General features: G+C 38.3%; 1 protein-coding gene across 1 annotated transcript in view; it reads left to right on the top strand.

Moving 5' to 3' along the window:
* Positions 1–5,250: 5,250 nt before the first annotated feature.
* LOC145995209 (retinal homeobox protein Rx1-like) overlaps positions 5,251–21,934 on the top strand; it is a 43,965-nt gene continuing 27,281 nt past the window's right edge. The window contains exon 1 of the mRNA XM_083131773.1: positions 5,251–5,416. Coding sequence (XP_082987899.1) covers positions 5,269–5,416 — 148 coding nt within the window. The 5' untranslated portion in view covers positions 5,251–5,268. The remainder of the gene's footprint in view (positions 5,417–21,934) is intronic.

The raw sequence follows: 21,934 nt of genomic DNA on the forward strand, positions 1-21,934 counted from the left end.
CTAGATTCTAATAACTTTTTTTCTTAATGAACTCAGAAATCAACAAAATGTTACTTACCATGTGAAGGGTAGTTTGCTTGCTGTGTATTTGTTCCACGTAACATGTCTAGTCAACGTACCATTTCAGGCTTTTTCAAAACCCGTTGGAAAGAGGCCCAATGTTCAGGAAGAAATTTTACAGTTTGTTGTTGGGAATAGTGCGGCAGAAGGGATTTTAACGAAGACGAAGTTTCTGTGCACTTCGCGTTTTGTGCTGAAATGGCAGACGGAAGGTACTATGTATTTTGTAGTACCTCCATTGGTTACATTGAAAAGGTTCAAAAATTGTGTTTTTAAAGACAAGGATAATTTCATTTTTTATTTCACTACATAGTTCAATAAGACTGCAACGTGTATCTGAATATTTACACTGTACGACCACTTTCTTGGAGTAGAAGACGTAAAACATAGCCTATCATCATGTATAAGTCCAGGGGGAAGGCAAGGAAAATGAATGTCAATCTAAAGTTATTATATTTCACACATACAATTTCATTTCAGTCACAAATTTTTGTTAATCAGTGGCGGTGATTAGGGGTGCAGTTGCCCCCGCTTTTCGCTATTTTGCCCTCGCACTATGCTAAACTGTTCTTGCTTCCCCTAGTCTTGGCACCTTGCTCCCCAGTATTCAAAGGTTGCATGCGTGTTTAATGGTTTTCCTTATTTTCAGCATCGCACCCCCTAAATTTCTTTCCGGACTCCCTCAGCACCACTTGATGATTAATCCTGGTGCCACCGAAGCGGGTTCGATGCCCGAGGAGGCACACAGTGATTTCGGATACCACTTTAAACTGTAGGTCCAGTCACGATTAGCCTTACTGTGCATAAAGTGGACTTAAAACACCAACTCAGTCAATCAATACTGGTAACTTGTCTCAGGAAGTGAATTTTGCATTTGAGATGCGGCAAAGATTATATGTTGTAATATCTACCTTTACAATTCCACACCCTTTTATATATTAAGAAAAGTGGTGTGGTTAAACTTTTCAATATTATCATTAAGTTGAGGGCTTTTAAACATTTATTTCTCTCCCAAAAGCGGCCCCGGCGCCTACCCAGCGTCGAATAACATGGGTACCTGGGGGGAAACCCTGGGGGGTAAAGGCGGTCAGGGGCGTGATGCTGATCACATCACCCCCACTCACGACCGGATCAAGAAAGTGTGGGGCGTTACCCCCACACCCCCTATACGCCTTCATGGCGTGGTGCTAAGCACAGGGAAACACTTTACTTTACTTTACTTTACCCAAAAACACTGCCTATACTTAATTTATTTTCTGACATTTCAAGATATAACAGAGAAAAAACCACTTGACATGCTATTGCATTTAAATTAAAATAATTTATTATGTATTTGTCAAAATAAATTTGGGGGGATTATGATGAACGAATTTGGGAGGGACTGCGTCCAGGGTCTTGGGTGAGATGGACACCACTGGATTGTGTAAACAAGAATTAATTTAAGTTATTACTGCATAATATAATAAGTAGGTATATTGTAAAATCATGTAACAATTTAAGATAAGCGATGTCATTCTTGATATTTTGATGTAATTATGTAAGTATTAAATAAACATATACCTACAATAAACGTGCACTTTAACAGTAACATTTAATGTATTTTAGAAATAAGCCTACTATATTTCGCATAGCTTTAACAGTATGCCGCTATATCTCCATTGGAAACAATGGGACTGCCTAAACCGGAAGTTTCGGGGGTACCGCCGAACAAAACGTCATCAATATTGATATACACACTTTTAACACGATCTATTGAGAGGGACCGATTGTTTCTGAATGCACTAAGAAAATATTTAAATTGCTGCTCAGAGTAACGCTGCAAAACATTAATCTTTTCCTAATATAAACCATTACTTCAATCAATATCAAAATTCTCACAAGAACTGTAATCGTCATTAAAACGTTTACATATCCATTACGAGTTTGAAATATTTTATGTGTGCGCGTTCATAAAGTCACAGTAGAAATTCACAGGATTACGTATACTTTCTTTAGTAGTCAGCCCTTATTTTACAATATTTTACTTTCTTTCACGTTCTTTTTTTGGGGGGAAGGGGGAATATTGGTCAAAGAACTCAACTTTGGGAACGCCACTGGTTCCTTCATCATATCATAGTTCACCCTCATTGTCACGATTAGCTAAAAGAAGAAGAAAAACGACGTTAAATAACAAAAATGAAATCAATAAAGACGCCGAAAAGGCACACTGAATATCCTAATTTGAATCGACACTATACTTCCAAGTTGAATAAGGAAGTGGCTATAAATATCTGTTTCCAAGAACAGGATGACCACCAGCAGACGCTAGGCATCTCTAATCGAATGAGTGACAGGACGGCTTCTTTTGTACACCAGAAGTGGCACGACAGGAATAGACAAAGGAGAAGATCCAGAAAATATCTTCCCCCCCCCCTTTAATCTTTGTCACCCTCTAGGTAACACCACTTTCCTGCTGAACGAATAAGGTATTTCCACAGCAAAGCATTTTTCATCATGAGACTATATAGTAGCGCTATCGAAGTACTGTGATAATTACCGATGTACTTCAGTAGCTCGAAACTAACGCAATCACTGAAAATCGCAGAGATTAAGCTGAGTTCGACAGAAAAAAGCATTGAAGTAGAACCAACGCGTTTCATTTTTACTATTCGACAACTATGTTAATTCGCAAATTGATGCAGACAGTCAAAATACTTTTGTCGAGCTAAGTGATCAACGCTGATCAGATCACTGTTTTTCTTTTGCACTCTTGATCGAAGTCTGGTGATGAAGAATGTAACGAGGTTGTCTCGACACTGCTTATTTGAACTCTACCAGAAACTGAATTGAGCAGTGCTTCTTACAAGGAACCAAATAATAGGCCTAATAGAGGAAAAGGTGTAATTGACCTAGCAACAGCTTCAGCTTAAATGGTGTGGGTAGTGTTTATCATCAGCCGAGGACAAAGGCTGCAGAATCAATTTGCAAGACAAAAAATTATGATTATTGTTTGATCTTCTCTCTGTTTAATTTCGACCGCTGATTTTTTACTCATTTTTTTAAAAACAAATCTGACGTAATTTATGTATATTAACATATGGACAGTATACATAAAACGCACGTGGATCTTTATAATATAGAGCCTCGCCGATAGCGTAATGGTAACGTCCTCGCCTTGTAATCAAGTGGTCCCGGGTTCGATTCCCGGTTGAGGCACATTGGACATGTGGTTCGGATCCCACTTTAACGTGTAGGCCCAGTGGACTTAAAACAATAACTCTTCACTAACTCTTATTTTTAATGCAGTGGCTAGTTTGTGAAATAGGAACAACAGACAACATAAAGTGGATAACAAACACATGCATGCTGGTCTAAAGACAGGCAATGATACGAGTCCGGATTAAGTAATAGCAGTTGGACTTGATTGACTGAAAGTGGTGAAAGTGAAATTGAAGTTCTTTACCATTTAAAACAAAAACAATGTAATAACTCTCATTGACATTTTTTGCAATAGGAAGCTCTCATATAAACGTCCAATGAACAATGGATTATGTACTAATCCTGTTGTATGTGCAGCATACAGCAATTGTGCAGAGTAGACACAGATTTGTATATTTGTGGTATCTACAAATAACAATGGTGTCATATATTCTACAAAACTTTGGCATGTAAGCACGAAGATGTACGGTCATTACATGACAAAAAGGATACTCAGATGTTCTGGCCGGGGCTCAAACCAGAAGCTTTGGCAATGACTTCGTGAGTAGAAAGTCAACCTCTTACTTACTACTTTTTTATGGCATTTCCATTGGTATAGTCTACATTAAGAATAAATTTGAAACTTGCAATTTTACCATATTTTGGTAATATATTATTATTATTATTATTATTTGAGCATGACATAAATGGCATGGTAAAGGAGTGGATGTGTATTTTCATCTTCCATATAAATAAATTAACATATTTTAGAAAATAGTCCGGAAAGCAAGTATGTCACAAGAGTTAAATTATTTTATTTCATTACTTGAGGCTCATGGATGACTTAGTGCTAACGCCGTTCCCTGTAATCAAGGGGTCCCGGGTTCGATGATCACTGAGACATATAGTGGTTCAGATCCTACTTTAAACTGTAGGTCCAGTCCCGATTAGTTTGCTGTGCGTGAAGTGGACTTAAAACAAAAACTGTAAAAACTAAATAGTATATATTTACATTTCTTGACTCTTGTTCATCTGATAAAGTGTGTAGAATTGCTATAGCAAGGTATCACAACCTAACAGAAAAAAACAACTCTTGCGTAGACATAAGTTAACATATGTATTTTTGGACAAGGCTAACAATTTGGAACATAATAATTTCCATCCTATCGAGTGCATGTGCAATTTTTTTTCTGAAGCACTCACGAAAGGAAACGTTAGTAATTATTTACAGGACAAATTCACAGTTTACAATTTTTGGGATATTTTACGTCCGTTTTCTACATCTTCAGGTTAATCTCGGCGATGAGGATGAATGATAAATTAAATAAAACAGATGAGAGAAAAAAAGAGAAATCCATACCCTACCCAGCTCTCATTAAGATTTATAATTCTCTTGACGTTCATAGATTACTTAGAAGTCAGAATAGTTTGTTGGCGCATATAAATACGTGTTACCGTATATTCTTGTGTTTTAGAAATTAGTCACTTTTACGAGTCTTTGTGATGGTGAGAAAGAGCGATTGGATGAAACGATTGTTATTGACGTAAAAAACATATTTAATAATTTCACTAAACAATATTCGAAACTTAGTTGTACCTGTTAACTACTTAATGATGCCGTCAGTCGAGAACTTTCAAAGAGCCGTGAAAAATAAATTGTTAATATTATCCTTCTAAAATTGATTTCACGAATACTCAGCCAATATTGGACCCCGCGGCAGCGAGCGATAAGAACTTCCTCCAGCCAATCAGACGAGTCCTGCCGGGATGAGCTTTGTCAACACCCATTATATTAAAGGCGCAGCCAACCATGAGGGCATGCAGCGTGATCGGAGCACTCTTGGCGCGGTGTCTCCGCCCTCCTTATTGGCTGCCTCGTCTGTAACGAGGGCGTCGGTTGGGAAGCGGGGTCACGGAGCATTGGGTCTCGCGAGGCTCGGCTAAGTGAATGTTCTATTGAGTATCGGAAGATCCCGGTGGAGGGGGTAATTGCATTCTGTGTCTGGGGGAGACCGGTCGACCGCAGTCGTGATGGATCGTTCGCCGACCGAACTGGCCGAGGAGCCTTCCCCAGTCGAAGTGTCGAGGTCCCGCGTCTACAGCATTGATCAGATACTGGGGAACAAGCCGCCGCACGAGGACGAGAAGGCCAAAGAACGGGCTGTCCACATCCGAGAGGGTGAGTACCTGTTTACGCATCTCATTACGCATGCAGACGTATTTGACAGTTGCAGTTCGGAACTTTCTTTGTTGTGCCCGCCAAGTTTTGCGACAAAGTCTATGGTTAACGCTGTAGTCGTACGTTTACGGATTTACTTCACATGCTGTTTCTAAATTTTGTAAAGTTTACATCGCTTTTCTGCTTCCAACAGCCTAATCGTTAACAATGTAGTCATACGTATTCACGGATTTATTTCACATGCTGTTTCTAATTTTTTCCTCAAAGTTTACATGGCTTCATCGTTAACAATGTAGTCGTAGGTATTCATGGATTTCTTTCTCAATTTTATCAAATTTACATTGCTTTTACAGTAATCGTTAACATCGTACATATTGACGGATTTATTTCATGGACTGTTTCAATCCAAATGAACATGAATAGATGAACAGAATCAGAAAGCAACATTCAGACAAGCAAAAGCATGAGAACAGAAGGGTAGTGACATCGTAAATCAAGCACTCGATTACAGTGATCCTTAACCCACGTTAACTGTGTATTTAGTCCCGAATTTGATGCTTAAGAACAGACTCTTTCTACTTTCTGGGCCCTTTTATTGACGCTGAGTTTCAAAGAGCAAGAGGTTAGAAATAGATATGACCGTCGTTAAATATATTACGTTGTTTTTCTCCCCCTTATGTTAATCGCAACGATGATAATGAATGAGATAGCTTATATGATGGTAGAAACACAATGATACATCCAGAGTTCGAACCTGGGACCTCTGGCGACGAGTTATGCTGACCACAGCGCCTAGGAAGTCTACAAAAGTTAAATTTAATCCAGGGGCGACTACATCAGTGATGAGAATTTTAGGTTTGAATCCTGGATACGGCACATATCCCCCACCCTCTATATTTTTCTCATTAAATTTCATATATGTCTCATATTTTGTCACATCTGGATTATCATAGCCAGGGTAGAGGAAGAAGAACGACATAAAAATTTAAATTCTCTTTCTCGTGCCTCATAATCAACCGACTCTAACAAATCGTATTTTTGCCACATCTGAAAAACTTCATACAAAATTTAAAACTTGCTTCTAAAACGGTCTATGTGAATGTATGAATATGTATAAGCAGGTCAACTACGAAGCGCATTTTTTACAAGGGATCCATATCTTGTCTCTAAAATTTACATAAATCTCACTTGATACGAGAATCTCGGATGGTTGTCTCGTCCTTAGCCTTGTAAGAATACTGTCTCCAACTTCTAAAATCCACACAAACTCGTGACAAGCGCCGTAACTATATTTACGTGGAGAGTAAATTGAGTTTGAAGCATCGAGTACGGAAGTTGAACAAATCGAGTTGGCTTGGTTGTTTTAACGGTTAACTGTCACCAATGTGTGTTAATCGTCTCACATTTACTTTCATCATTTTGCTGGATGAAGAGTCGTCATGAAACTCTTCATATTGGTTTAAGGGTAATGAAATTAGGAACTTTCACAACAAGAAAGGAAAGGCACACCTCTGTCGGACATAGAACGGTTACTAAATCTAGTTTACCCGTGCCGTACCAGAAATTACTTACCTAAGGAAGGAAAGAGGTGTGAGGCCCATTACTGTTACTTGCACGAGTGTCACACAAACATTTATTTTATCTTTCACTTAAACTCAATAAACATATTAATTGCACATCAAAACTTTTTTGTTGATGTAGGTGCCGTTCTATAATTACAAAAATACCATCATTAAAAAAAACTAAAATAAATTATCCACAGTCACTTTCATGAGTGTCATGTCGGGAAAAAACATGCGGGTGCTTATGGGTCCACCTCGTGTATTTTGCCTCCTACATTCACTATCTTTATGATTTTATGAATAAAGGTAATACAGAAACATTGAGATTAACCTAGGAAACAATGTAATTTATTTTCATTTTTTTTTCCTAACAATGTTCAGTTGAAAAATCAAAAAACAAGATGTGGGCTTGGCAGCCCTCCCTCGGGTATAAGCAAGCGTTAAAGTAGTAGATTTCCCTCAGAATAAATCTTTACTTGTGTTATATAATGGCATGATTTATTTCTAACAAGACAAAGTTTCATTATCCTGAGAGTTATCCTCTATTTTGTCTCACGGTGGCCAACAACATTAGGAAAGCTAGTGAAAGCAAGATGCTAAGCCAATCATAAAGAAAATGTAATTTATTACTCTTTGACCTACAATGAAATTCTGTCCTCAAAATTTAGCTAGCGTATTGTAGTTGATAAGCAGAGTGAAAACTATATTAAAAGAGGTTATTATATTTGGATCAATTTTATGCACAGAGCTAAACAGTGCTCTGTCTACGTTTTAGCAATATCCAAACTATGGAACCTCGATCGAAAGTTAAACGCAATGAATGCTTCACGATAAGGTAATAGACTTAGTCACAACTCTATCCGATTCGATCTTTCTTTATATATATAGTAAATAAATACGTGTATTTTGAATATCACAAAGACATTACATCGAAAGAAACAAAATTAAAGTTCAACAATGGGATTTCTTCCATACTACTACTATTACTAATTATTATTATTATTATTATGGAAATAGTGCCAACATTTGGGATTACTATTTGAAAGAGTCTTGGATATTTTTACACTGCATTGTATATATGCATTAAAAGAACACCTTGCAATAAAACCCCTAGCGACGATTCAAATGCAAATGTTTTCATGACTCAAATAACTTTACGTGCTTTTCAAATGTTGACACTTGCATTTATACTGTATACCTGACTAGAAAACTAAAATCGTGTATTCAGCTTATTGTTACGAAGTATGCCGCCTTTATTCTTGGTCCAAAAGTGGAATAATATACTTACTAAACCGAAGGATTTACGTAGCTTTCTCGAACTATACGAATGTCCAGAGAACATTAAAACAGCTGATTTTGTTTTAGAACATTGAGTGAAAAATGAAAAACGTTTGATGGTTCAGTTAAAACTCGAGAAAATGTGTGGGAAAATGGATGACTTATTATGTGACTTACTTAGCGTATGGAGAATGGTGCTGATTACATCATCTCCCCCATGACAGATTGGAAATGCGTTTGTCTTTTACCCCTATATTCTCCATGTGCTGTCATGGTACAATGCAAACCACAGGGAAGAATTTTATTTAATAATATCCAATATTATGAAAAATAGGCCTGTACTCAATATTTTTTAAAAGAATTGCTATACATCTATAAGTACGCCCTTCACTCCGTAGTGGTATTTCATCAAATTTTTTGTTGTGGGTTTTTCATTTTGACGTTTTTTTCTTTTACAGTATTTTTGAAAGTTTTGCATAATTCGTTGTAGAGATGCAGGTCTTGGTTCGATTCTTGGCTAAGTTTTGGTCGATTCACTACGTTTATTACGTTATGTATTTCATTCATTCATTCTCATCTCTGCGATTAACCTAGACAAGTAGTTAAGAGACCAAATAACCAAAGAAAATTACGAAGTCATTTATTGTAAAATGGCGAGTAAACTTATAAACGACAACTTTAAATCAGTAGCGGTTTCCACTTATTCGCAAAGTCACACATGCACGGCAATAAATTTGCAATGCAATTCATTTAGTATATTTTACTTAGTCATTGGACGACATTTCCTTCAAAATATCAACTGTTTCCACAATGCTTTACCTTCATATGTTTTCATGCAGCACCAGCGTTTCTACCTGCAGTCGGTCTTGTGTCGAAAGAGGCTCGCACTATACAATGTCCCAGGTAACTGTGGAGCAAGGCCGCGCATAGCGTCAGAGAAGCGAGAGAAATCGAGTGGCCACAGCGAAGCAGTACACGCTGCTGGGAAGGCAGTCGCTTTCCCCCACTCCACGCTATTCCGTTCCTCTCACGTGTTCATTGGTGGAGCCGTCTCGCGTCACTACTTGCGCAGAGACTTGTTTTCGTTTGCCTGCTCCACAGTTAGCTGGGACAGAGTATACGTTCTACCTTTTCGGCAAGCAATTAGGGAATGCAGATATATTCCGTGCCAGATAACTCTGGAGCAGGCGAACGAAAACAAGGCTGCGCAAGTAGTGACGCGAGACGGCTCCACCAAGGAACACGTGAGAGGAACTGGATTGCATTTGGGAGGTTGAAGCGACAGCAGTTACCAGCGTTCGAGACGCTTGTACTGCTTTGTTCTGGCCACTAGCTTCTCTGACGCTATGCGCGGCCTTGCTCCAGAGATAGAAGGGACAGAGTATATACGATTGGCTTTTATGGTTTGAATCAGTGAGCTTTCTTCGCGCAGAAAGTTTGTGGTAGAAAAGCGAAGTAAAATAAACCAAATCAATCACTCAATCAAACGTGTAAATAACTATTCTTTCTCGATAACTTTACGTATAAAACAAGAGGACAATTTTGACTAACATGTAAAAATATGTAATATCACGTTAAAAAGGGCCAATTATTATCAAGAGTTATGACAACAAAGTGAAGTCGTAATTATTATATACAGGATGTCTCAAAAGTAATAGCGCAAACTGACACAGGTGAAAGTACACGATAATAGAAGCAAAAAAGTCTCAATAAACATGGGTCTGCAAACGAGCCGTTTTCGAGATAATCGCGAATGTGTGATTACAAGCCGCCACTGACTTCATTGTTTGTAAACGAGGTCCTAGTTGGTAAAATGCTAATAATGTGTGCGAATGTGTGGTTGGAAGCCGTCACTGATTGCATTTTGTAAACACCGAGTGCTTTACTCCTTGCGCGTTCCGAGGTTTGCTCTTTGATCACAAAAATTTCCGAGATGTGGCGTTGTAATCAAACAGGATACAATCAGTACACAGTCTATTCGTACTGTGGGAGTCACGTGAGTTGTGCTGCGTAGTGACTTACATTTTGACAATGACGCTTAGCATTTTACCAACTAGGACGACGTTTACAAACAATGAAGTCAGTGGCGGCTTGTAATCACACATTCGCGATTATCTCGAAAACGGCTCGTTTGCAGACCCATGTTTACTAAGACTTTTTTGCTTCTATTATCGTGTACCTTCACGTAATAACACTAGTTCTACTGTAGATGAGAGATTGGGGTGCGCATCCTTAGACTCAGGCAAGAACTTTGAATGGCTATATTTTTTTTTCTTGCACGCAGAGTTGTTCAATTCTTTTCTTGGAATATACCAAACGCAGCTAACCAGTTGGATATTTGACTCGTGTTGGTTCACATAGGGTGTATTGTGAACTTTATAAGTATGGGGTGGTTGTAAAAGAAAGATATAAATGAGGAATTTAACGCTTTTTAGAGTGTAAAATGTTGACGGAGAAAAATATTCCTAAGAGGCCTCCCTGATGGCGTAGTCCTGGCGTCGCCGTCTTGTAATCAAGGGGTCGCGGGTTCGATACCCGGTGGAGGCACATGGTGGTTTGGATCCCACTTTAAACTGTAGGTTCAGTCCCAATTAGCCTTACTGTGCATAAAGTGGACTTAAAACACCAACGCAATCAATGAAAGAATATTCCTAATGTCTTAGGGAAATGTGGAAAATAACGGTCGACGGACCTTGGTTACTTAGAATGTAAAGTAACATATTTTGCTGTACTATTGCTGGTTTCACAAACAAAGTAATTCATAAAATATTGATGTCAGGCATTAATGAGCTACAAGTTTGAAAATTGTCATGATTAACCTTAAAAGCAATGTTCGTTAACACACTACTACGTTCCTCTTGAAGGACACCCTGGGGAAAGGGGGGAAGGGGAACATCATGGCTGTTATTATGTGTTTTTCTTAATCACCTATTCTCCCATTTCCTTTTCTCCATTCTGTCATCTTTTGTCACGATATTAGGGGGAAGAGTGACAGTTTAGGACCAGATGTGCATTTATTTCAATATTGTCGGAATGGGCACTGCTGCTAAAACAAACGACTGGACAAGAAAGTACGAATTTCTCTCCATGTTGCAAGTGGAAGAGGTTTGAATATTAAGCTAGACACGACGTTTGAAAAATATGATGAATAAGTATTTACAGAATCCTATGCATTCCTATGGAAAATCAACTATAAGTAACGGCTAATCAAATGGGAGTTTCGACTTTTCCAACGACCAAGAAATTGTTCAACGCGCCCTTTTCCGTCCATGTATATTTTCCACGCCATTAGATGTTTGATATTCCCGAGAGAACAAATAAAATAATGCTCCCATAAGCGTAATGTATTTCTCCTACGGCCATCCTGGCAGTATTGTCAAACCTGATGAGCATAAAAGAGCTAAATTTCACATTAAATGGCGCTAATACTGAATTTCAAGGAGCTTGATTTTCGAAGGCTGCTGGATAAAGTGCCTCCTAGGGTAATTTTAGGTATCAAAAGGGTGGACGGGTTAACGTTAAATTTAAAGCGATGGCAATTTATTCTTAGTTTTCACCTTCTACATCCGGCGGCATCACCCATCTCAATAATCCACCGATGGTCGTATGAAATCGAAAATAAAGGATTCCCGGATAACAATATTTTGTAATCTTCATATCAGCCACGGAACTATATAGAAGTAGCTGGGGAGGTAAGAAGGGGTGGGGCGACGCAGACAATATCACAATATCACGTTACGTGCAAAATGTATAGCTACTCATGGCAAAAGTAAGTGTATGTGGGCCGGAGCCGGTGATGGCATCATACTGTGACAGTGGGTGGGCGCCCCAGTTCACAGCCAAACGACTGCACGAGAGAACCAGATCTGGCTACAAAAATGCTAAGTTGTCAACAGTGCTTCGTAGCTTCCGCGGAGGGAAGAACCTCGCGAAATCCCTTCGCCACCAATCAACTCTGGGGTTAGGAGACTCTCCAAAACTTTGAGGACATGAAAACAGTTCCTCACCTATTCCCGTCAGATTTTTGCGTGACACTTTTTAGCAGCCGCTCACTAAAAGGCGTCCGAGTTAATAATTAGCATTATCCAATAATCTCTAAAATACTATAATAAATCTGATTTGATGTTTCATGTTGTATATATGTATTCTAGATTCTTATATGTAAAACAACTTAGCTATGTGATTTTTACAAATATAGCTAAACTGATTCATAACGATCAGAAAATCAGTTGCTTTTCTTTTCAAAACTGACTGAATAATCAGCAAGTGGTCCTAAATTTGATTATCCACTGGGATCCAGATTTTCTGGCCCCATAGATGTGTAGACTTGGAGCAAACAGTTAATACCATTACGCACATTGTCAGTTATAATTTTAAAAAGTTGCAATCGATGACCACATTTTACATCTCTCTCTCTCTCTCTCTCTCTCTCTCTCTCTCTCAACTTTGTAGTTCTTTCCCAAACAATTACAAATGAAAACCCAGATCTGTAGCCCCCCTCCCTCCCAAATCCCCTCAATCCTAACCTGTCCGAAACAAAGAAATGAAGATCAATTGTGGAACTTGGACATACAGTTTAAAGAGAAACTGAATCATCGGAATTCACAGCGGAAATTCTAGATATAATTCATAAGGACTTTCCTCTCACACGATTTCTCGGTCTTTCTAAAGATTTCTGGCTACTCCTTTATCTAGGTATCTTTCGCCAATTATCTGCAATAATCAAATTTACAAAATAAAATTACATAAAAAGCTAGGAAGATTAAATAAATTGCAAGATCGATGATGCAGTGAAACACATATAGCCTATATAAAATTGTAAAGAAAATTAAAAAAAAGATTAATCGCAATATGTAATGTACCACGATGAAAAAAATGAATTTTGTAAAATGTGGAATTAATGCCATACATTCGTTTACCTTTAAATATGTGTTTATAATAATAATAATAACAACAACAACAATTATTGACTCGTAATGAAACCTTCCTCAAGGTAATAAATGTAATTGGACAGATAGTGTTTTACTTTCCTAATTTTTCAGTTAGTAGTATTAGTGAAACACAGACTTTAATGCTGTATTTTTTTTATAACTATACGGCGTCTGTCTACGGTAATGCTTTTTAATTAATGCATTAATCAGATATTGATTGATTTATTTGGTTTATTTTACTTCGCTTTCTGCCACATTTGGGTAATCGCGAAGATGAGAATGAGTGATGATATGATGAAAGCTTAGGCCGGGATTTGAACCCGAAACCCATTAATCGGATTTAAAAGTGATCCGTGCGGTTTTTTCATGCTGAAATGATTATGCCAGGTTTTGGGAGAAAATTACACCGTAGTGTCAATTACCCAGGAGGAAATTGTCTTCATTTTTTCATTACTTTTTCATGAAACTGAAACAATACTTTCCACTATTAAAAATAACTTTTAATTAATATTTATTATGTAATGTTAATATCGTAAGCTCTCTCTTACGAAAATTTAAGTTTAAAAATACTTCAGTCTATTTAATGCATAACCAACATTAAGTACCTATGAATTTATAAAGAGCCTGGATTTTGCGACACCTGATTAAATCGCTTCTTGAATGTGGATTCATGGCTTTTGTGTAGAGTATCCATCTTTTTAGAAGAGGAAGGGAAAAGAGAACTAAATAATAACACTAAGGAATTTATTATAACTAGAGCCCGGATCTTTAGGTGCTGCACCTATTAAAAAAAAGTAGGCGCTTCCATATAGCTATATAGCCTCACATCTTATATATCGCCACATACACCCATTCCGTGTTATATTATTCCCCCAATTTGCACCTAAAACACCCATCTGCACCTAAATATAAATTTTGGACCTATTATGCACTTAAATAATGTACGATTATATGTGACGTTATGTAAACCGAGGGAATTTTTGGAAGAAATTGGAAATTCTTGCGTTGTGCGAGGGAACTTAAGGTTTTCTTGATTTTTTAAAACCTAAATATGCACAGATTTTGGTTTGTCTTGCACCTTCTTTTGCACTTAAACGGTCAAAAGTTTGTACCTAAAGATCTAGGCTCTAATTATAACAATAAACATCCAGTGGCGGCGATTGAGTTCCAAAACTTGGGGGAGGGGGCAAAGTGTTAAATCTGGGGAGGGGGCAAGGACAGTTTATTTTCCCTTGGTAGATAAGGTTTAACATAGTGCTGGGGTAAAAGTGGCAAAAAGTGGGGGGGGGAACTGCTCCCCTAATCGCCACCACTGTAAACATCTGTTTGAGGAACAAAGTCTGTCAAGCAGATTTTCATTGGATAACGGCTAGTCAGCTAATCCAGTCCCATCGCTGATATTATCTGGATCTTTAGATTATTTGGGTTGTGCTCATTCTTATCAAGCAATTCTCCAATTGTATTCATCGTGACTGGTTAACACACGAATTTTAGACTATTTGGCCTTACGGAGCTAAGATAGAGATTTTACGCGTACTTCTCTGTATAATGTGAGGTGCAGAGACGATCGTGACATGACTTGCTTGAGCAATAACTTATTTCGTTACATTGATACAGCGATATCATTGTATCACTTTCGAAGTTGAAGTTTTTTTTCGCAGATCAGACCCCTCTTCGGTTTCTCGATATTCAGTTTATTAGGAGAGAAAATTAAATATTCCCTTCTCTCCCGTGCACCTCTCCTTCAAATCGAGGGCCATATTCCCCTTTGCCTTGTGTCTCTTCATGCATTCTTGAGGGTAACCTGACCCCACTTCGCACGAGATTTGCTCCGGCGCCCCATGTTCGGGAAGCGAAGGGCGGAAAGGGGGGGGGTTGGGAGGGTTGGGGGGAGGAGGGTGGCTTCGGTGGGAAATCTCATTTTCTTCCACATTATTTTTCGTCGCCTTTCCTTTGTATGCGTTTCAAGAAATTGTTGAGAGAGATGCAGATCTAGTTCAACAGTTCCCCGAACGTTTTGAGTCTCGAAACACTTTAAGTTGTTAGTAGGGATGCTCACAAAATTCGGATAACAGATATCTGGATTTCAAATTATCCTATATTCGCTTCGGATACAACGGATAATCAAGATATCAGACTGATACGGTTATTTCTGATATCCGAGTATTCGGATACTTTACTTTTTCAGGTTCAATAAGTTATTCCGGTAATTATGGTGTCTGAAATTAAGGGAATAATTACTAAATAAAAGATCGGGACACCAAACTGACAATGTTATACTCCAAAATATAGCAATTACGTTTTTCTCTTACGGCGTAACTTTGTGCATTTATACTGAACTTAGTAATGCAGAGATCTGTTTTAAGTACAAAAAAGGTTAAACGTTTAAAAAAATATTCGAAGAATCCGCGAAACGGATAATCAGCCAGATCGGATGAAGGATTTGTTGAGAATCCGTACAGTAGAAATACGAATGTGATTGATTGATTATTTGCTTTATTTTACTTCGCTTTTTTGCCACTTTTGGCTAATTTGCGAAGATGGGGATGAGGGATGATATGATGAAATTGATGAATGAGCACTCACAAACATTCATGCCCAGGCCGGGATTCGAACACAGGACCCCTGGCGTCGTAGCGCGATGTGCTGACCACTCCGTCACGGGGGCCGGCGGAAATACGAATATAGCGAAAAAATAATAAATAAACGATAGAATGCACACATTCGGGCATTTCGAATATCTGGATGTCAAAATATCCGATATCCGGATATTTGAAATTGGATATAAAATTATCAGTTATCCGGCTAAAATTTTGTTGTTAGCTGATATTTTCCGTATCAAAACACGCTTTATTTTTCGAATTCTTGATGGACTCAACTTTTATCTAAACTTAATTCTCCCCATTGAGAGCGATTAAAAATTCGAACCTTAAATTTCATTTATTATTAAAACATCAAATTTCACCCAACACCTACAGAGATACTAACCAAATAACAGCAGTATTGACTATGAAGGTATCTTCAAGCCTTGTTTATGCTTGCCAATGATCAAAGTCGACTGAGCCGATGTTTGACATACACTTCGGTTTTTAATATGGAAGAGCCGGACCCTGTGGGCTAGTGGTGTCGACCTCCGTGGCGGAGTGGTTAGCAGAGCGCTCTACAACGCCAGGGGTTCCGGGTTCGAGTCCCGGGTAAGGCATGGGTATTTGTGTTTGTCCAGATGATAAGAAACTGATAAACTGTAAGAATTGGAAAATGTAAAAAGTGAGAAAAAGTGTGAATGGTGGGGGTATTTCCTCTAAAAAAAAAAAGAAGGGTCCCGGGTTCGACTCCCGCTCGGGTTGGTTGTTTGTGAATGTCCATTCATCATCCCCATCTCCGCAAATTAGCCAAGAGGCACAAAACGCGAAGTAAAATAAACTAAATCAATCAATCAATCCTTGCTCACATTGTATGATAATCTTGAACTGTCTGAACACTGTGACTGGGATTTATCCTGTTGTGTTCTATTGAATAAATAAATAAATAAATAAGGGGGACTGGATACATTTGAACACTTCACCAATTTTATTGTTTTATTTCATAGCCAAAATTGTTTTGTTACTTTTTAATAGATAAAATAAAAAAAACAGCCTTCTAGTAGAGTAAGGTCGGCAAGACTGCGCAGTTTTTGTTCATTATGTTTTATTTAAGTTGTGAATCTATAGTAATATACGAAATAAATAACTCAGAATGCACTATCCTTTGCCAACATACAGTAAATTTCCGAAAGCTCAGTAAACAATATTTCAGCAGAAAACAAACGAAAAGCATGACCATGCAAACGCGCAGTCTTACCCGCAGCGCGGAGTAAGACTGCGATCTGATCACGTTCGGGTAAGAATTGCGCATCGTACTCTATCCAAACATAGTTACATTCCTATGAAGGTTCGATAAAAAGGAACACAAATCACTAAAGAAAGTTCCTCTTTCATATGACAAGCATTTGTCGTGCCATCCAGACATGAGGCACAGTGAATCAAGTCATCGGCTGGGGGATCGCAAACACAAATCACAAATGAAGCTTCCTGTTTCATACGAGGTGCATTTTTTGTGCCACCATTCCGCAGCAAGGGTGTTCGTTATCATCATCATAGCAATAGCAGATGGCGGTACCCAATCAAGTAGCTCTTCCACGGAAAGATAAATGCAGGAGGAATGAAGCTTCCTGACGCGCTCATACGACATACAGTAGTGATGGTTTGTCCACGTTCTCCACTAACAACTTTCTTACCCGATCCTTTACCTTCATACTTATCACCTTTGGAGGTTTCGAAGGAACTGTGCTGACACCAGATTCATCCATATTAAATACACGGCATGGTTGAAATGTATATCTATCCAATAATTACTGCAGATTTGTGAAATATCTGTTCATCTGGAATTTATTGCGCAGTCTTGCATTGCGCTGCTTTCGGGAACAAAGCACGTGATGCTGTCGAAGCATTGCACAATGCAATGGAAACGAATACACAGGCGGACTCAGCATTAACACAGCTGCCTCTATGAATCAACATCGTGATATTCTCTACATTTACAGTAAAGAAATTCTAAGAAAACTTAGTATCGAAGTAAATAGCAAACACCTTAAAATTCTTCTCTCTTTCCTCTCTCAGCACAACGAACTACCAACATGTCTTCACTAACATCCACGGCTAGCTTCCATCTTAGGCGAAGTGACGGTGGTGCAGTTGTGCTAATCGTCTATGATTTTCACCTGAAAAAAAAAAAAAAGACGGTTCGCAGTGTTACCCGACGCGCAGTCTTACCCTTCTCTACACTACATGCTACTATACTTCTTCTACACTGGCTTACAGTATGCTGCATGAGCTAAATAATTTCTACCCAATGCATACCCATACACAGTTCATGGCCTCACAAATTCATGACTTTGAGATCTCATCGCAATGATTTTATTTACTTTTCTTCGCGCGATCGCAGTTGGGGAACAGCTGATTTAGAAACAGTACATATCTTCCGTGGTAACTGGTTAATACGGAATACAGCAACATAGCACGCAAATATATTTGAAAGAAAGACGTGTTTCAAAATTTAAATAAGGCAAACTATAGATTTTATTGTTCAATCAATTAGTCCCGTTGCATTTTAAGCAAGCACGAGATTTTCCTATACTCTGTATCAGGAATCTCTGGAGCAAGGTCACGCATAACGGTAGAATAGACGAAAAGCGAGTGGGCGTAGAGAAGCAGTGCACGCTGTTGCAAATGTATGTCTCGTTGCCCCTTCCATGCCTCACCTTTCTCTCTCATGATTCCATTCGCAGAGCCCTCTTCAGTCACTACTTGCGCAGAGAACTCGTTTTCGTTCGCTTGCTCCGCAGATTCCTGGGACAGAGTATAGCGCTTTTTTTTCCGCACGGGGCATTGGACTGGCACGTTTAGTGTTGCACGTTCAGTGTTCCTCTGGATCATGGCCTCGCATAGCGTCAGAGAATGGAAGTAAATCGAGTGAGCGAAGCCTGGTAGATCGCCTGGAATCTAGAAATACGCAACAAACAACTTGTGTACCGTCGCGCTGCACACACTTTATAGATCTTATTTTGAATTTTTTGAATTTGAATTTAAAATTTTGGGAGCGTCAGCACTTAGGCTAATTTGCTCCCGTCACATTATACGGGGTCCAGCCCCTTACCATTACAAATTACAACTCAAACGTTGCATAACTAAAAACTTTAAAACCTTAAAATGTTCTGACTTGTTAAAAGCTGAGGCTGTAAACGCGCACTCAGCACACACAAGGACATAAAACAGGACAACACACACAAAATTATACTGGCCATAGCGCCAGTCGCCAGAGCCTCGTTAGTCTCTTGTCCAGGGTGCACTACGTGGAAGTGAGGTTGACTTTTGGGTGCACTACGTGGAAGCAGCACCCCTTACACCCCTTTATAGATCTTATTAACTCACAGCTTTTTTTTTAATAACATTTTATCCGAATTTATGCAACCACGCTGCCCGGGATCTCAGTTGCCACTAACAAAGTTACCTCGCAACGATAAACAAAATATATGGCCTAGTTAATCAGGTATCCCACCTTACTTGTTTGTCAGACTAATAATATACATCGTTTTGTTCAAAGACGTATTAGAGGGGTCCTTGGTGTTCGGACCCCCTCCAGAGACAAAGTTCTAAAATTAAATAAAATATATTTGCTTAGCATTTGTTGTATGATCGAAGGCTATTTATTTCCGCAGAACTTACTGGAAGGCAATTATTACATTGGGATAATGCGGCTTTGAATTAAAAGTGCCTACGAAGATGTATGCACAATACTACTTGTAATAATGTGCATAAAATATAGATAAAGAACTTTACTTTTCGTCAGTTGCATACAACATCATTATTTGTTATTCAATAAATATTATATGTTTTGTATGTGTTACTTTCCTTGCCAGGACAGTTGTTTATATACAATTTTTGAGATCTTAACTACCCGTAAGCTAGATAACAAATAAGTGATATTATATCTCTATTCTTATACCGTCTTTTTATCTATTAATTTTATGATAATAACAATATTCATTAATTTACCAATTATAATAATTATTATTGAAGACATATAAATTATGTAACATTAATTGTAAACATTTATATTATTATCATTTGTGAGACACTTGGTTTCGAGCACTCCCAAAATATATTTCTACATAATATATTATGGAATGAAAGCCTCGGTTTCGATGTCGTCTCCATTTTACATTTTTGTCAGTCTCGTCTCGATAAATATCGAAGTGTCAGCTCTCGTTCTTGTCTCGAAGTGCCAGAAGTAACCGTGCCCAAGTCCTTTCTCGGCATCCTTCCTACCCACATCAATAAGGGTAGGTTAAAAAGTCCAATTCCTATGCCATCAGGGTTTCTCACCGTTTGGTATAATGTCTTAGAACTTAGAGGCATAAGATAATCAAATCTGACAGTAAGAGCCGGGCTTAGAAAGGTAAGGGAGGAGTTAATCGGCCGAGGCCCCGCGGCAAATAAAAATAATTGTTTTTGTGCTGTTTATTACGAGTTTATAAGACACCATGATTAAATTAAGCAACTTATGATTTTTCTTGACTTTATGAATTGTTTTGACATTCTAAAGAATATACAAAATTAGTGAATATTCTAAACAAAACATTAGCTACATAAAAATTGTTGATGTACAATATTCGTTTAATTATAGAAAAAATCGTGAAGTGAAAATATCATTTGATATGAAACAATGTAAATTCACTACTGTGTAAAAATCAATGTAACAAACAAAAGAGGATTGATTTTTGATTTGGCTTATTTGACTTTGTTTCTATACGACACAGAAAAAAAAGATTTATTTGAATTAACAAAACACGTTTGGTTAAACTTTTTGGTAATAGTAAACAAAATATTTGGTAGCCTTTACTAAATTTTGTAATTTTGACCAAACTTTTGGTAGGTCTAAACAAATGTTCACGATTACCAGAATTTGGTTCTGTCAAACATAAAGTTGTTTGTTGGCTATTTAAACAAATATTTGTTTACTGCAAACCTTTTTCTTTTATTATTCCAAACAAACTTTTTTCTCTGTGCACTTTCGGCACTTTAGTTGTATACGTGGGCCTCAGGTCCTTCACCCATCTAATTCTAGTTTCGCCTAATACATAGGATGTTTCAATTGAAATGCCACGATTTTTAATTTCTTCCTGTAGCACTAGACATCTTAGTTAACATGTAGAAATCAACTTATAACTCGCTTGTTTCATGGAAGTTTAAATTCAGGCAATGCAGTGTTCAATGAGGCCACTGGGCGAAAACGCAAACACGTACTCTTGAAAACGCATTCAAGAGTATCCCACTGATTGCAGTTGGTCAACAAATCTCATCTTCACTTCAGGGATACTGCATGGGAAAGACTGGAAGGCCTTTTCCTGCAAGAACCCCCACAAGAAAAAGTCGCAGGGAGTGAGATCTGGGCTTACAGGGGGCCATGCCATGAACAATGGGAAAAGGTGGAGTATCGGATAAAAACGGCTCTCTCAGTCTTGCTGCATTCTTGCGAAGAAAACGACTTTCCTGTCTTTGCCTAGCAGTCTACCTGTCATTACTCACCCATTGAACAAAAGCTTGCGAAGATAAAGGAAAGTGCATACTACAGGCGGTGCCATCTATAAACAAAAGTTTGCAACTTACTATTAACAACAACGGCCTGACTCCTCTCCTCTTAATATTACTTAAATTAGGGTAGCCCGAAATCGTGGTGTTTGAACTAAAACACCTATTAGTTTAAATGCAAATGTTTTAAATGTGGAAAATTCTGTTAGTATTATGAGAATATGTATTTTGCTTTGTAATGGAAGCATCATAATTTTTGTTTTATACAAATAATAACAATAAGTAATAAATAGCCCGTGAGAACCATGTACTACGTGCCGATTGCCCCAACAGAGGTGGGCGTCTGGACGACCATCCAACCAGTTACGGGGTGACGTGCGGTCAGCATGACGAAATCCGCAGTCGTGACCGGGTTACACTACTCATTCGTAGCACCGCAATTTCCCAACGACAATGGTGGATGGCCGAAATCTCAGGAGAAAAGTTCCTACACTTCACCCCAGGAGACAGCCCGCCTAGCCACGGTGCGGGAACATTTCATACAAACACAGGTGTTAAACGCATGTTTACGTTTGACACCTTCTGTTAGAATGAGATAAATTATATGTTCATACCTAT

This window comes from Lepisma saccharinum, chromosome 11, assembly GCF_977018435.1.
Source record: "Lepisma saccharinum chromosome 11, izLepSacc3.1, whole genome shotgun sequence".
Classification (NCBI taxonomy): domain Eukaryota; kingdom Metazoa; phylum Arthropoda; class Insecta; order Zygentoma; family Lepismatidae; genus Lepisma; species Lepisma saccharinum.